The sequence below is a fragment of the Bos indicus genome, chromosome 10 (genome assembly GCF_029378745.1).
Source record: "Bos indicus isolate NIAB-ARS_2022 breed Sahiwal x Tharparkar chromosome 10, NIAB-ARS_B.indTharparkar_mat_pri_1.0, whole genome shotgun sequence".
In the NCBI taxonomy this organism is placed as follows: domain Eukaryota; kingdom Metazoa; phylum Chordata; class Mammalia; order Artiodactyla; family Bovidae; genus Bos; species Bos indicus.
This window is the reverse complement of record NC_091769.1, coordinates 78,609,404-78,624,027: the sequence shown is the minus strand read 5'-3', so window position 1 is coordinate 78,624,027 and position 14,624 is coordinate 78,609,404. Positions and strand designations below refer to the sequence as shown.

General features: G+C 34.5%; 1 protein-coding gene across 10 annotated transcripts in view; it reads right to left on the bottom strand.

Moving 5' to 3' along the window:
* Positions 1 to 14,624, bottom strand: part of GPHN (gephyrin) — a 538,037-nt gene that overhangs the window by 284,266 nt on the left and 239,147 nt on the right. For 4 of the 10 annotated variants that reach the window (XM_019969080.2, XM_070796736.1, XM_070796738.1 and 1 more), the window contains exon 5: positions 1,899 to 1,937. The exons of the other annotated variants lie outside the window; for them this stretch is intronic. In XM_019969080.2, coding sequence (XP_019824639.2) covers positions 1,899 to 1,937 — 39 coding nt within the window. The remainder of the gene's footprint in view (positions 1 to 1,898; positions 1,938 to 14,624) is intronic. 10 annotated transcript variants of the gene reach the window in all.

Genomic DNA, 14,624 nt, shown 5'->3' with positions numbered 1-14,624 from the left:
CTTTTTCTCTATTCCCTGTTTATCACTCTCTTTTTAGCTTTCCCCTATTCCTTTTCCCTCTCATTTTTTGAAAATAAAATGAAATTTAATATGGATACTCAGCATTTTCTGCACTCATGCACAGTAATGTGGATACATATGCACATAGAACACTTCAAGTCTACATACACACACATGCACGCATGTAAACACTCCCCAGTTTAAATCTCCTTAGATTCCTGAAACTGAAAATTTCACAATTCATCCCTACTTCTTGTCTGATCTTGTCATTCATTTAAATATAAAGGAATAAGACAATAAGCTTTACATGCAGATAATTTTTATTTCAATTTTTTCTAGATGCCAATACTAATATCAATTTAAAAATTTACCTACACACAAGAAAAGATAATCTAAAATTTAGGAGGAAAAGATAAATACATCAAAAGGATCTCTAAATGATAGTACATAAATTACGGAGTGGCAGAGAAATGATATTCTCAGGAAAAAATGGAGCAGAGTGGAAAGTTACTTTAATCTTACCTACAGAGAACTATAAGACAATTAAATTTATTATTTTTAGAGATGATACTTGAAAGTTTCAAAAAATCATTCTGGTCTTAACTAAAAAGGATAAAAGTAATACGAGCAATTTATCCTCATGAAGCCCTGAAAAAATCAGGGAAAACAAATTAGAAAACAAATTTAATATATGGAAAATTACTGACAGATCCCACATACAAGGAACAAAAAGCACATAGTATGTGGTATGAAAAGGCAACTGAAGCAAAGATGATAAATGATTTAGAAAGAAAAATCTATTCCTAAATAGAAGGAAGAATGTAGAGTTGTATAAAAAAGCAGAAAGGATGGTGGCAGTGAATTTAAGTCAGTTTAGGAGTAAACTGGACTGGACTTGAATAGTAAAGGATTTTACATTGCTAAGATATGTTTGGACAATAAGTAGGCAACACTTCTCTTGGAAATAAAATCTGATTAGGATTACAAGACAACAGATGAACACCACCAGAGATTTAGCACAGAAGTATAAAGGAGGCAATATGGACCAAACAGCAAGTTGCAAGGCTGAGTACATAGGCGATAAATGCAATGTCTCAAGTCAACTAATTGGGCAGCCATGTGCAGCAAATAGGTAGAGAAGAACAGTGGTCAAGCATATTCAGTCAGCAGTCCAACTTAGTGGCTCAAGGCAAGTGGAGATAGGTAACAGAAGTGTTAAACAATCTGAACTTACTTAGAATATTACAGGCATAGACTGGGTAGGGCAAGATCAGGCAGACAGACAGCACAGCACTTGGAAGGCCACAGTAGAGGAGAATGGTAGGAGAGCAGATAAACAACGTTGGGCAGTCTAAAAATGCTAAAATAGCAGATGAATATGTAGTATCAGGCCATTTGCTGATGGACAAAGCACCAGTGAGTGAAGAACGCAAATCATTCAGCAGATAAGTAATGGGGGCAAAAAGTAGAGACAAAAAATCAAAGGCAGTCAAACAGGAAGACAGAACAGCCGAGAAGCGATGACAGATCATCAGAAGCAGTTGGGTAGGGTAGTGAAAAGCTGTCAGCAGGGGAACAAAACACCATTCAGGAAAAGATGAGATTAAGAGTGAAGCAGTCTCCTGAATGGAGTGTCTTCCATCTAGGAAATAGTCATCAATAAGCTGCACATGAGAATCCACAAGAGAAATAGCACATAAATGGAGAGAGCAGATGGATCTGAACTCTATTGCCGAGGGATACAAAATGACCCTAGAACATAGATACATAACAATCCACAAGGAAATTAAACAAATGGGTTAAATGGGTCCAAGCATTTTTTATGATGATAAAATAAATCAAAACACTAAAAATTATTAATCTGGAAATGGTCAGCTGGGATTGAAGTCTTCGCTTACCCCTTTCTGGAGCCCACAAAATGGGAATGTTGGGAATTTCTGCAGCAGAAAAACAGAAGAGAAAAGGGATTTCTGACTCCCAGTTTGAGGAAAGCAGGTCAAATTTAGGGCTGTACAAACTGGTTCCAGGAAATAGGAACCAGTCTGAACCTTCTCCCTTCCTCAGAATCAAGCCACTCCTGAGGTTTGGGAAAGGTTTAGGAAGCCCTCACCCCATCAATCCCCACAACCTCCCCTTTCACACTTACCTCCAGTGCAAACAGTTTCCAGCAAGGAGGTACTTAGGAAAATTCACTCTCATCTTTACACCATGGCAACATTTCAGGATGGCCAACTAATAGTCCTTCCTGTACAGGCCAAGTTCCTGTTCAATGGGATCCCTTCCACCCTTTGTGAGTGAGCAGAGGGGCCAGGTTACTAGAAACTACCTACCTCTTTGAAAGTGGATGAGAAAGGAGGCAGGGGTAGTAATAAAATAAATAGTAGTATTAGTAAATACCTTGATGATCTCATCAGTTGTGATGAATTTTAATTCCATTAAGATGCTGATGACTCTAAAAAAAATAGTATCTCTAGCTCAGATTTCTCTCAACTCCAGATGCACATATCTAACTGCCAGCTTAACGTCTCCATTTGGATATCTAAAGGCAGTTAGAAATTTCTATGACCAAAGTAAAATTCCTGATCTTCCTCCTCAAACCCACTCTTTCCACAGTCTTCTCCATTTCAGTAAATGGCAAGTCCATTCTTCTAACTGCCCAAGTCAAAGTCTTGGTATCTACACAGTAGGCACTCAACACATTTGATTCTAACAAGTGTTCATTTCTATAGGGCAACTCCTTTTTCTTATTAAATTCTCAGAAAATTCTTCTGAAATGTTCTGACTTAAATTCTCTGAACACTCTTACATACTATAAGCTTTTGAATAACAGAGCAGATGCGTGTACACAGTGGTAGGAATGTTCTAAAATAGAGGTTGGCTAACCATAGCCAATGAGACAAATCTTGCCTGCCACTTGTTTTTTGCATGCCCAGCAATCTAATGTTAATCTTCAAATGTTTAGATGATTTAAAAAAACTCAAAAGAAGAGTAATACTTCATGACACGTGAAAATTATGAGAAAGCCAATTTTAGCATCCATAAATAAAGTTTTATTGGGGGCAGAGCAGCGCCCATTTATTGATACCATCATATAGCAGCTTCTGTGACAGGCTAGCATAGTTAAGCAGTTATGATAGAGACTATAAAGCCCACAAAGCCTAAACTATTTATTATTTCTAAATATTTACTTCCTCTAGAGAATAAGTTTGCTGATCCCTGTTCTAAGGTATCTTATATTTAGAAGGCAAACAGTAACAACTGAAGTTTGAACAATGTGAAACTAGAGCATTATTTTTAATATTGCTGCTACTATTGCACAAGATACATCCATGAGGGAAGGTGCATTTATATTAGGATTGGCTTTCAGTATTATATAAAAGCTGATCTCTCATTCCTCTAATTATTAACATCTAATACTGATGGTGATATTCATTCATCACCCCACAGAGCAGTCCCATCTTAAGGGACAGGATACAGTATAGGTAAGCCTTGAAAAATACTAAAAAGGAAATGTATGAGAAAGGGAAGTAAATAGGACCCACAAATAGAACTCATATCAAAGCATGCATATCCCATAATTAGCCAAACCTCTAAATATCATGTTTAACAACAGTGGGGAATTATTATAATGTGAATCTCTTTGTTTTTTTTTTTTTTTTTTTGTATTTCTTCTTTTTTTTTTTTTTTTTTTTTGCCTCTGCTTTTTATTTTTTTATTTATTTATTTTTTTTTTGTTTTTTATTTTTTTATTTATTTATTTTTTTTCTTCCAATTTTATTTTATTTTTAAACTTTACATAATTGTATTAGTTTTGCCAAATATCAAAATGAATCCGCCACAGGTATACATGCGCTCCCCATCCCGAACCCTCCTCCCTCCTCCCTCCCCATACCATCCCTCTGGGCCGTCCCAGTGCACCAGCCCCAAGCATCCAGCATCATGCATCGAACCTGGACTGGCAACTCGTTTCCTACATGATATTTTATATGTTTCTTTGCCATTCTCCCAAATCTTCCCACCCTCTCCCTCTCCCACAGAGTCCATAAGACTGTTCTATACATCAGTGTCTCTTTAGCTGTCTCGTACACCAGGTTATTGTTACCATCTTTCTAAATTCCATATATATGCGTTAGTATACTGTATTTATGTTTTTCCTTCTGGCTTACTTCACTCTGTACAATAGGCTCCAGTTTCATCCACCTCATTAGAACTGATTCAAATGTATTCTTTTTAATGGCTGAGTAATACTCCATTGTGTATATGTACCACAGCTTTCCTATCCATTCATCCGCTGATGGACATCTAGGTTGCTTCCATGTCTTGGCTATTATAAACAGTGCTGCGATGAACATTGGGGTACACGTGTCTCTTTCCCTTCTGGTTTCCTCTGTGTGTATGCCCAGCAGTGGGATTGCTGGATCATAAGGCAGTTCTATTTCCAGTTTTTTAAGGAATCTCCACACTGTTCTCCATAGTGGCTGTACTAGTTTGCATTCCCACCAACAGTGTAAGAGGGTTCCCTTTTCTCCACACCCTCTCCAGCATTTATTATTTGTAGACTTTTGGATCGCAGCCATTCTGACTGGTGTGAAATGGTACCTCATAGTGGTTTTGATTTGCATTTCTCTGATAATGAGTGATGTTGAGCATCTTTTCATGTGTTTGTTAGCCATCTGTATGTCTTTTTTGGAGAAATGTCTATTTAGTTCTTTGGCCCATTTTTTGATTGGGTCGTTTATTTTTCTGGAGTTGAGCTGTAGGAGTTGCTTGTATATTTTTGAGATTAGTTGTTTGTCGGTTGCTTCATTTGCTATTATTTTCTCCCATTCTGAAGGCTGTCTTTTCACCTTGCTAATAGTTTCCTTTGATGTGCAGAAGCTTTTAAGGTTAATTAGGTCCCATTTGTTTATTTTTGCTTTTATTTCCAATATTCTGGGAGGTGGGTCATAGAGGATCCTGCTGTGATGTATGTCGGAGAGTGTTTTGCCTATGTTCTCCTCTAAAGTCAGGAACAAGACAAGGGTGCCCACTTTCACCATTACTATTCAACATAGTTTTGGAAGTTTTGGCCACAGCAATCAGAGCAGAAAAAGAAATAAAAGGAATCCAAATTGGAAAAGAAGAAGTAAAACTCTCACTATTTGCAGATGACATGATCCTCTACATAGAAAACCCTAAAGACTCCACCAGAAAATTACTAGAAATAATCAATGACTACAGTAAAGTTGCAGGATATAAAATCAACACACAGAAATCCCTTGCATTCCTATACACTAATAATGAGAAAACAGAAAGAGAAATTAAGGAAACAATTCCATTCACCATTGCAACGGAAAGAATAAAATACTTAGGAATATATCTACCTAAAGAAACTAAAGACCTATATATAGAAAACTATAAAACACTGGTGAAAGAAATCAAAGAGGACACTAATAGATGGAGAAATATACCATGTTCATGGGTTGGAAGAATCAATATAGTGAAAATGAGTATACTACCCAAAGCAATTTATAGATTCAACGCAATCCCTATCAAGCTACCAACAGTATTCTTCACAGAGCTAGAACGAATAATTTCACAATTTGTATGGAAATACAAAAAACCTCGAATAGCCAAAGCGATCTTGAGAAAGAAGAATGGAACTGGAGGAATCAACCTACCTGACTTCAGGCTCTACTACAAAGCCACAGTTATCAAGACAGTATGGTACTGGCACAAAGACAGAAATATTGATCAATGGAATAAAATAGAAAGCCCAGAGATAAATCCACGCACATATGGACACCTTATCTTCGACAAAGGAGGCAAGAATATACAATGGATTAAAGACAACCTCTTTAACAAGTGGTGCTGGGAAATCTGGTCAACCACTTGTAAAAGAATGAAACTGGACCACTTTCTAACACCATACACAAAAATAAACTCAAAATGGATTAAAGATCTCAACATAAGACCAGAAACTATAAAACTATAATGTGAATCTCTTTGAATCTCATCAATAGGGTTATACTAAAGTGTCCTCTTTTATAATTTAGGTCTCCTATAAATTACAGTGTTGAATCTTTGAGAGTGTGAGAAACATATGATAAGATCGCATTTTTTTATGGCCATGCCACACAGCATGTGGGGTCTTAGTTCCCCAAACAAGGATCTAACCCGTGCCCCCTGCATTGGAAGTGGGGAGTCTTAACCACTGGACCACCAGGGAAGTCCCATTTTTATACAATATTCAAAACTAAGTTATTTTGTCATTGCTTCACATTTGTAGAAAAGCATTTAAAAATTTTTTTAAACTATTCAAAATCATCTCCTAATCAAAACTGACCTTTCTTCTCCTCTTATAAAGTTTCACCCTGAGGATTGTTACATGCAAGAGTAATATATCATATGCTGCAATCAAACTTACAGGAAAGAATGAAGAGGTGGGGGACAAACACTTAAATTATCCCAATTACATCATCACTATAATACTATCTTCACACATTATAATATATTGCCTCTTATTAATTGGCCCTTCCAGCATAATCAATTGCTTCTTCTGCATTGTTGCCTTTGATATTTGATGTCTGTGTCTCTCTCTCTGAGAAACTGGTAACAGTTCATTCTCAAATGTCATACTTCCAACAACTTTACTGCTTCTATCTTCTCAGCACCTTTTAAATGAACCTGGATTCTTCTTGTAAATTCTCAGTTCTGTGCCTGTTATTAAGATTTTCTGAAATGGTTACTCCCTCTGTTGGATATTCGCCTGCCAGTCTTTAATAGCAGCCATGGTCTTCCCAAGTTCCAGTATGAGGAAATAATACTCATATAATTATGAGAATAATTGCAAAAATTTATTTTGTTACTTAAGTCCATTTTCTTACTCCCTATCAGTTTCCTTTTAGGCATGGCAATAACATGAAGTCACAGATATTCTGCTCTAATTCAGTGATAGAATTCTAAGAAGCTCAGAGGACTTGACAGATATAAGTCATCATATTACATTTTGTGTGAAAAGCGACATTAAGTCTGTTTCATGGATGAAGATCTAATAAAGGAAGATGAATTCCCATTCTTGATTTCAGACTATAAGAAAGGAAATTTCTGAAATCTTCATTCCTGAAACTATATCTCTAGATAAATGCACTTTTAGTATTTTATATTAATATTTGCAAAATATTTAATGATGTTTTCTTGTCAATGTCTTAGCATATATTTTACAGAACTATCCTAGTATGCCAGCATCTGTTCATTTTATGGGAGTAGATTGCAAAAGGGTGAGTTGGAACACTGATGTCAAGGTTTTATTTCTCTGATAAATTCAAGGTAAAAATAAACATTTAGCTTGTCATCTCTGCTGCTTTTTCCTTTCCCACAACTATTCTATTGTATACCTTAGGTCCTATCTTGCTCGATTTTTTCCCCAGAGAAAAATTCTTTCAGTACTCCTCAACCATTATCTTCTTCCTTTGTAAGCTAAAGTTCTTTCTATTTAGATTATTGGTAATAACAGGAAATACTTGTGTAGTAAACAAACGTTGCTTTTGGTGTTTTACTTACATTAACCCACATAATATAACTACCCTATGAGGTAGGTACTCTTATTTTCTCCATTTTACACATAAGAAAACTGAGTAAAGTAAGTTGTGAAAGGTTACACGCTAGTAAGAGGTGAATCTAAGATTCAAATTCAAGTAGTCTGAGCTTTTAACCACCATGTTATGCTGCCTCACAAACAGTTATGTGAGCTACGCTACTTTTCTAGTGAAAGCTTTTATTAGACATAGAATTTACCATAAAAAGTATATTTGTACTCGTATGCTTACTGATATGATTGATCTCTTATCCCCATCAGGACCCCCCTAAAAGCTGAGAACGTTCTGATGCAGAGTAAGCATGCAATTAAGAAATGTACTTAAGGGGAAAATGAAGATAGGATTTCATTTATGGGTTCTTCATATATGAAACATTTCTTTTTGCCTTATGCTTGAAATTCCTAAATCCCCACCTCAAAGAGCAATGTTCGCTTCACTCTGCAGTGTTGCTATGTGGAATAAGGGCCTAACAACATGATTTTTAAATGCAACATCATCTATTGCTCTAATCACCTAAATGGTTTAATGTTATACCAGTTACTTTTCAACTGGGATAATTATACTAAGGAGCTTTTTCTTTTAATGTATAAATAAAACAGAGGGTAAATGTCTTGGGTAAGGGGGCAGATTTGGACTTTCAAGTAATTAGAATTATACAAACAAGGGACTCTCACATGAAAGAATATGCAATTGAGGCGTTCACACAAGGGCTGGGATTGATAAAAGGGTCATTTAGGACTTTTAACACAGTGGCTTTTGAATTCTCAAACTCTTGAGATACTGTAATTTCTCTATTATTATATAGTAATTTTATATAAAACCTTAGGCCAACTCAAGGATAAGGCACAGCACTGACAAGAATCTATGATAAAAAAAATTTCTCAATGTTTTGATTATCAGATACATGCTATGTGCTAAGTTGTTCAGTCGTATCCAACTCCTTGTAGCCCCCGGGACCTTAGCTCGCCAAGCTCCTCTGTCCATGGAATTTTCCAGGCGAGAATACTAAAGTGGGTTACCATTGCCTTCTCCAGGGGATCTTCTGGACCCAGGGATTCAACCTGAGTCTCTTAGGTCTCCTGCATTGGCAGGAGGGTTCTTTATCACTGGCACCACCTGGGAAACCCTGGATTATAAGTATTGACTGAAAAGATTTCTGAACTACAAAACTGGAACTTGGTGCTTCACAGCAGTTTAAATTTTACATACAAATAATGGTACTAGGTTTGTAGCTTACATTGGGATTTCAAAAAACAAAACAAAAACCAGGGCATAGAAACAATCTTCAAAAATACTGATGTTAGTCTTACTGGGGAATGTACATTTGTGTGCCAGTTTTCAAAAGTATTTAGAAAGCCTTGATGACATGATTTTATGGCATGTTTTGTTGATAGTTGTCCTATGAATTTTGGCTTCTAAGGAATCTCTGTTGCTGTTTTTCATCTCCAGAGATAGTACTATTCTAGCTGTTCTAAGAAAGAGATTAAAATAACATAGTTTCAGTTAATCCATCCTTCTTTGTAAAGTGAATCCTCTGCTCTAGCCAGGAAGATTTCCTTAATTTTATCTTTCTCATAGCTTGATCATACATTTCCCTTTCTTTCTTCCCCCCAACCGTAATGTCTTCTCTCCGAATCTAAGTTCTATTTCCCTCCTTCAATTTTAGCTTAAATTCTACTTGTACAAAAATTTTACTGATTGCTCACTTCTCTCTTAATCTTTCCCTTTAAAGAATTTTTTTGGTCTAAATTGGCTGAACATTTCTAGTACTAAGTTATATTGCTTTGATTTGTCAGGTGACTATTTTAGGAATACACGTAGTTTAGCATTTATTCAATAAAGCCCAAGATGCTTGATAAACACTTGTTAAATTGAACAAAGACTCTAAATGTTTTTTAGCAAACTGATAGGTCATAAATGTGCCCAAGCTCTAAGACATATACCACTCAAAACTGGATAATACACAATAAGTATAAACTCCAGATAAAAAGGACTATGACTAACAAATATCCTGAATGCTACATATTTGGGCCATTTCAAGCCATATTCCAAAAATTTTAAACTCACAAAGGAACAAAATAAGTAGATTCAGACAGGATATCAGGAGAGGTACTTAATACAATCACTCATAATCCACATATAATATAAACTATAGACATTCTTATTCTCAGTCATTTGCCCATGCCCTAAATTAGTAGTGAGAAAATGTTGACTAACATTCTTAATTTTTAGATATATCCATCAGATATGTTAATAGCTAACAACAGGTATCAGAGTACAATGATTAGCAGCATAAATACTTGGGATTATCACAATAAATTAGAGGTAATAAGTAAAATTATTAATTAAATGTGGAAGAAAAAGGTAAAGGAAAAAAAGGACATTTAATGAGGATCTACAAAGATGCCAGGCTTTACATGAGATCCTTTTACATTCATTATTGTCACTTACTAGTTTGGATAACCCTGGGCAAGTCAATTAATTGATTTGTCCCAGTTTCTCCATATTTAAAACAGATACAACTCTAGTTAGTACCTGCCTCATATGATTGTTCTGAGGACTAAATGAATTAAAATTAAATGAGTTTAAAATAGCTCCTTGACACATAGTAAGTGCTATATATATTTGCTAATTATTATCATTGACTCGGAGAAGGCAATGGCACCCCACTCCAGTACTCTTTCGTGGAGAATCCCATGGACGGAGGAGCCTGGAAGGCTGCAGTCCATGGGGTCGCGAAGAGTGGGACATGACTGAGCGACTTCACTTTCACGTTTCACTTTCATGCATTGGAGAGGGAAATGGCAACCCACTCCAGTGTTCTTGCCTGGAGAATCCCAGGGACGGGGGAGCCTGGTGGGCTGCCATCTATGGGGTCGCACAGAGTCGGACACGACTGAAGCAACTTAGCAGCAGCAGCAGCAGCATCACTGACTACTTTTATTATCTCAATTATTAGAAGAAACAACCTAGAGAGGTGTGCATTAGCTGAGTGGATGAGTAAACTGAAGTTTGAACAGTTTAATTTGTTTTAACTTCATAATTAGTTAGGGGTAGAAGTAAGATTCAAATTCAGGTCTGTCTGACTCTACAGTGGTAGTATCATATGTATATATATATATATCATATGAGAAAGGTACATTACATCACAACATATTTAGACAAAGGTAAGACATGAAAACATATTTCCCACATCCAGAACTATTTCAAAAAAATAAGAAAAAGAGATCCTTCAAAACCATAAAATATAACCTTATTTGACCATAAAGGGACAGTATATTTTATTGAATCTGGTTTTTAAAATTTCCAGTATAAGTTTCTAGTATTCTGCTCTCTTACCAATTTCATATTGTTTAGTGATCCTATTTATACAGAAAATTTTAATCTCAAAATTTTATTGCAATATGGTTACTTTTAGTTTTACCATGTATAATAGGTACTTTAGTTATAACAATTTTAGAATTACAAAATAAATATTCATACAGTTCTACAGTATCAGTATATGATATTTTAGGGAAATAATCTTTTCTAGAGAATATTGATAGGCACTTCAAAGCAACTGCATAATTTAAATGACCTCCAACAGTGATCAAATTTTCTTTCAAAAACAGAAATTATTGGACATGATTTTTTGCTATGCTTCTGCTATAATGTGAAAGAGTTCTTCTGATCTTTAAAATGTGCAGTATGAACTATAAAGTGGTACTTCTAAATGTAAATTTTCACAAGTAACAAATTAAGTATAATTAACTCCGTAACTCAGGTCAATTGTGTCTCTTGCCTTTTATTTACACAGTATTCTTGTTTTTTAAGCATTACAATGTAAGAAATGATTAATGACTACATACAATGATAGCTATCACAGTATACTCACACCTAAAGTTATGAAATATATAAATATTTGTAGAAAGGCTTAGATAGCAATCTGTTCCAAATAAACATAAACATTTTAAGCTATAAACAAAACATGTGTTGTGTAGTTCATAATCTTTTTCTAAAAATTCATCCTTTGTACCAGATTATTTTATTGCTGTCAGTCATTTTGCCAGATGCCTCTTCACTTCCAAAATGAACCATAAAAACCCTTTTAAATGAATATCTTTTACATCAAATTTATAATTTCCTGACATTTTGTAATTATTCCTTTAGTCTGATTACTTCATAATGACAAATTTGATCAGGACACTTTTTAGGAGGTACTACTAAGAAAAATCAGAGAAGGCAATGGCACCCCACTCCAGTATTCTTGCCTGGAAAATCCCATGGATGGAGGAGCCTGGTAGGCGGCAGTCCATGGGGTCACTGAGGGTCGGACAGGACTGAGCGACTTCACTTTCACTTTTTACTTTCATGCATTGGAGAAGGAAATGGCAACCCACTCCAGTGTTCTTGCCTGGAGAATCCCAGGGACAGGGGAGTGTGGTGGGCTGCCGTCTATGGGGTCGCACAGAGTTGGACACGACTGAAGTGACTTAGCAGCAGCAGCACTAAGAAAGATATTTAAGACTGAAACAATGTTTAACAAATCCAATAATTTGATCAATTTTGAAAGTTCAAAATTTTATATATTATTTTATATATTATATATTATTTATTGTCTACTGAGACAATGGGGCAATACACTTTACTGTGGAAGAAAAGTGTACTTTCCTTGCTCCTTCTAAGATTAAACATTTAAGAAATGAAACTCAACATCACTTCAAATTACTAAAGAAGAAATGGTAAAAATAAATTTAAAAAGTCAGCTAATAAAGATGACTAATTTTCATCTAACAGACCAGAGGTTGGCAAATTTTTTCTGCAAAGGATCAGACAGTAAACATTTTAGGCTTTGCAAGCTTATATGGTTTTCATTCAACTATTCTATTCTATCATAGCCATAGGCAATAGGTCAATGAAGGAGTATGACTATGTTCCAATAAAATTTCACTTATGGACACTGAAATCCAAATTTCAAACAGCTCTCATATGTCACAAAATATCATTTTCCTTTTGATTTCTTTTAGTCATTAGACGACTGAAAGAAATCAAAATATGCTCTTAGTTCACGACTCATACAAAAAAAAACACAACAGGCTGAATTTGGCCTTCGGGCCATAGTTTGCTGACCCATGCGATAGACTGAGTTGGGAATAGGGATCATGTCTTATTCATTTTTTAACCCCAGCATCCAGCATGGCATCAGACACATATCAAGGATTAAAAATAAAAAATCTGATAAATGAATAAATAAATGAGACTTAAGATGCATGCTAGGATTTTAATTAACTCGTTAATTCATAATCATAATAATATATTACTATACAACCCTTTACTCTGGTATAGCTTAGCACTATGAAAGTGCTAAAACTTAATTTTATCTAACAAATATTAAATAGTGTAATATTTTCTAATTTACCAAAACATAATAGCAAACATTTCTTTGTAATCATATAGACGTTCTTTTTAAAATAAATGTTTCTTAATCTTTTATTTTCTTCTAGACTTTAATTCTAAAAGACCTTCACTTTACCTCACTTACACATCCTAATTATACTTTTACTTTTTAAGAATAATGAAAGATTCCTCATGTAATAATACCTAATTTGGATATATAAACTTTTAAGTGATAGTGGAACATGAAGATATGATACTTTGCATACCAATGAGTTCTTATGTTCTATATAACTACAAATTTCTATTACTTCCATTTCACCAATGTCAACAGATTATCCAACCTTTATCAGCTCACAGAAAACACAATCTATTACTAAAAAGTAAGCTTTTTATATCAAATAAAGCTCTAAAAAGTTGTACAGTAGGGATTATTATGTGACTATATGCAAGCTTTGATAATATCTCATGTTTAGAGGAAGGGAGGGGACCAGCAGGCATGTGACTATCAGATGAACCACATTCTAAGATATGGTGCCAAAAAGCAGAAACAAATTCATAATTTAGAAAAGTCAATTCTGATTGTCTTATTCCTATAAAATATATAAATAGGATACACTTTACTGAAGTTGCTATTCCACTTTTCTGTTAATAGATCTGGATAAGGCTATTAAACTTTTCATTTTCTCTAAGGTTCATATCCAGTGACAATAACTTTAGATTGCTTTATTTTAATCATTCAATTTAGTATTTTTCACCTTCCCTTTTTTTGAACAACCCACAATTTGTACATTGTGTTTGCAGATCAGACTAATTACTGACAATTACTGACTTAAGGGAGAAATTTTATATTATTTTACCCTCATCACTAATATTTGTGTTTTCAGTCAATAACTTCTGATTTTATTTTAAAAGATTTGCAAACAGTTGTATATAGGCACATATGGTTTATCAATATGTTTCCCTTTTTAGGCACAATTATCTAAGACAAATAAGATAAAGACAAGTAACTATATTATTACAGGCACAAAATTATATTTCAGGATTACTAGCTGACATCCCAGTGCTATGTTTTAGATATTGCAACTATTTAAAGATTAGAAGAAATTAGTAGAATTATTTTTGAGTGGTCAGATGGCTTTTACAGTTATTTTTCAAAGGCTTAACAGTGCTATGGACTTTTGCTGTAGAAAACCATACTCTCTGTGTATGTGTATGTGTGTATAAAAATATGAAATAAAGTAAATTCATTAAAGATCAAGATATTTACAATCAGTTAAGTCACTTGTTTTCAAAAACAGATATTAGGGAAGACATAATTACATGTATTTTAAACTCATTAAAAACAACCCTAATACAAATTTTATCAGCAATTGCTATAGGTATATACAAATATAAAAGCATCTCTAGGGTTTTCTGAAAAACTTCAATGAATAATAAAGGACCTCTCAATTTCTGATATAATGCCATATACAACGTAATGTAAAGACACAGACTCTTGTCAACAGCAAAAAAAAAACAAAACAAAACGTTGGCGGCTAAATCGATACTAGAATGATAGAATTTCAAGACCTCTGGTTTATATGGAGATAGAAAAGATAAAATATGAAGCTTACTACATCAAAATATTTAAAAATTTAACAAGATCACAAAGACTGCATGGATAATACTTCA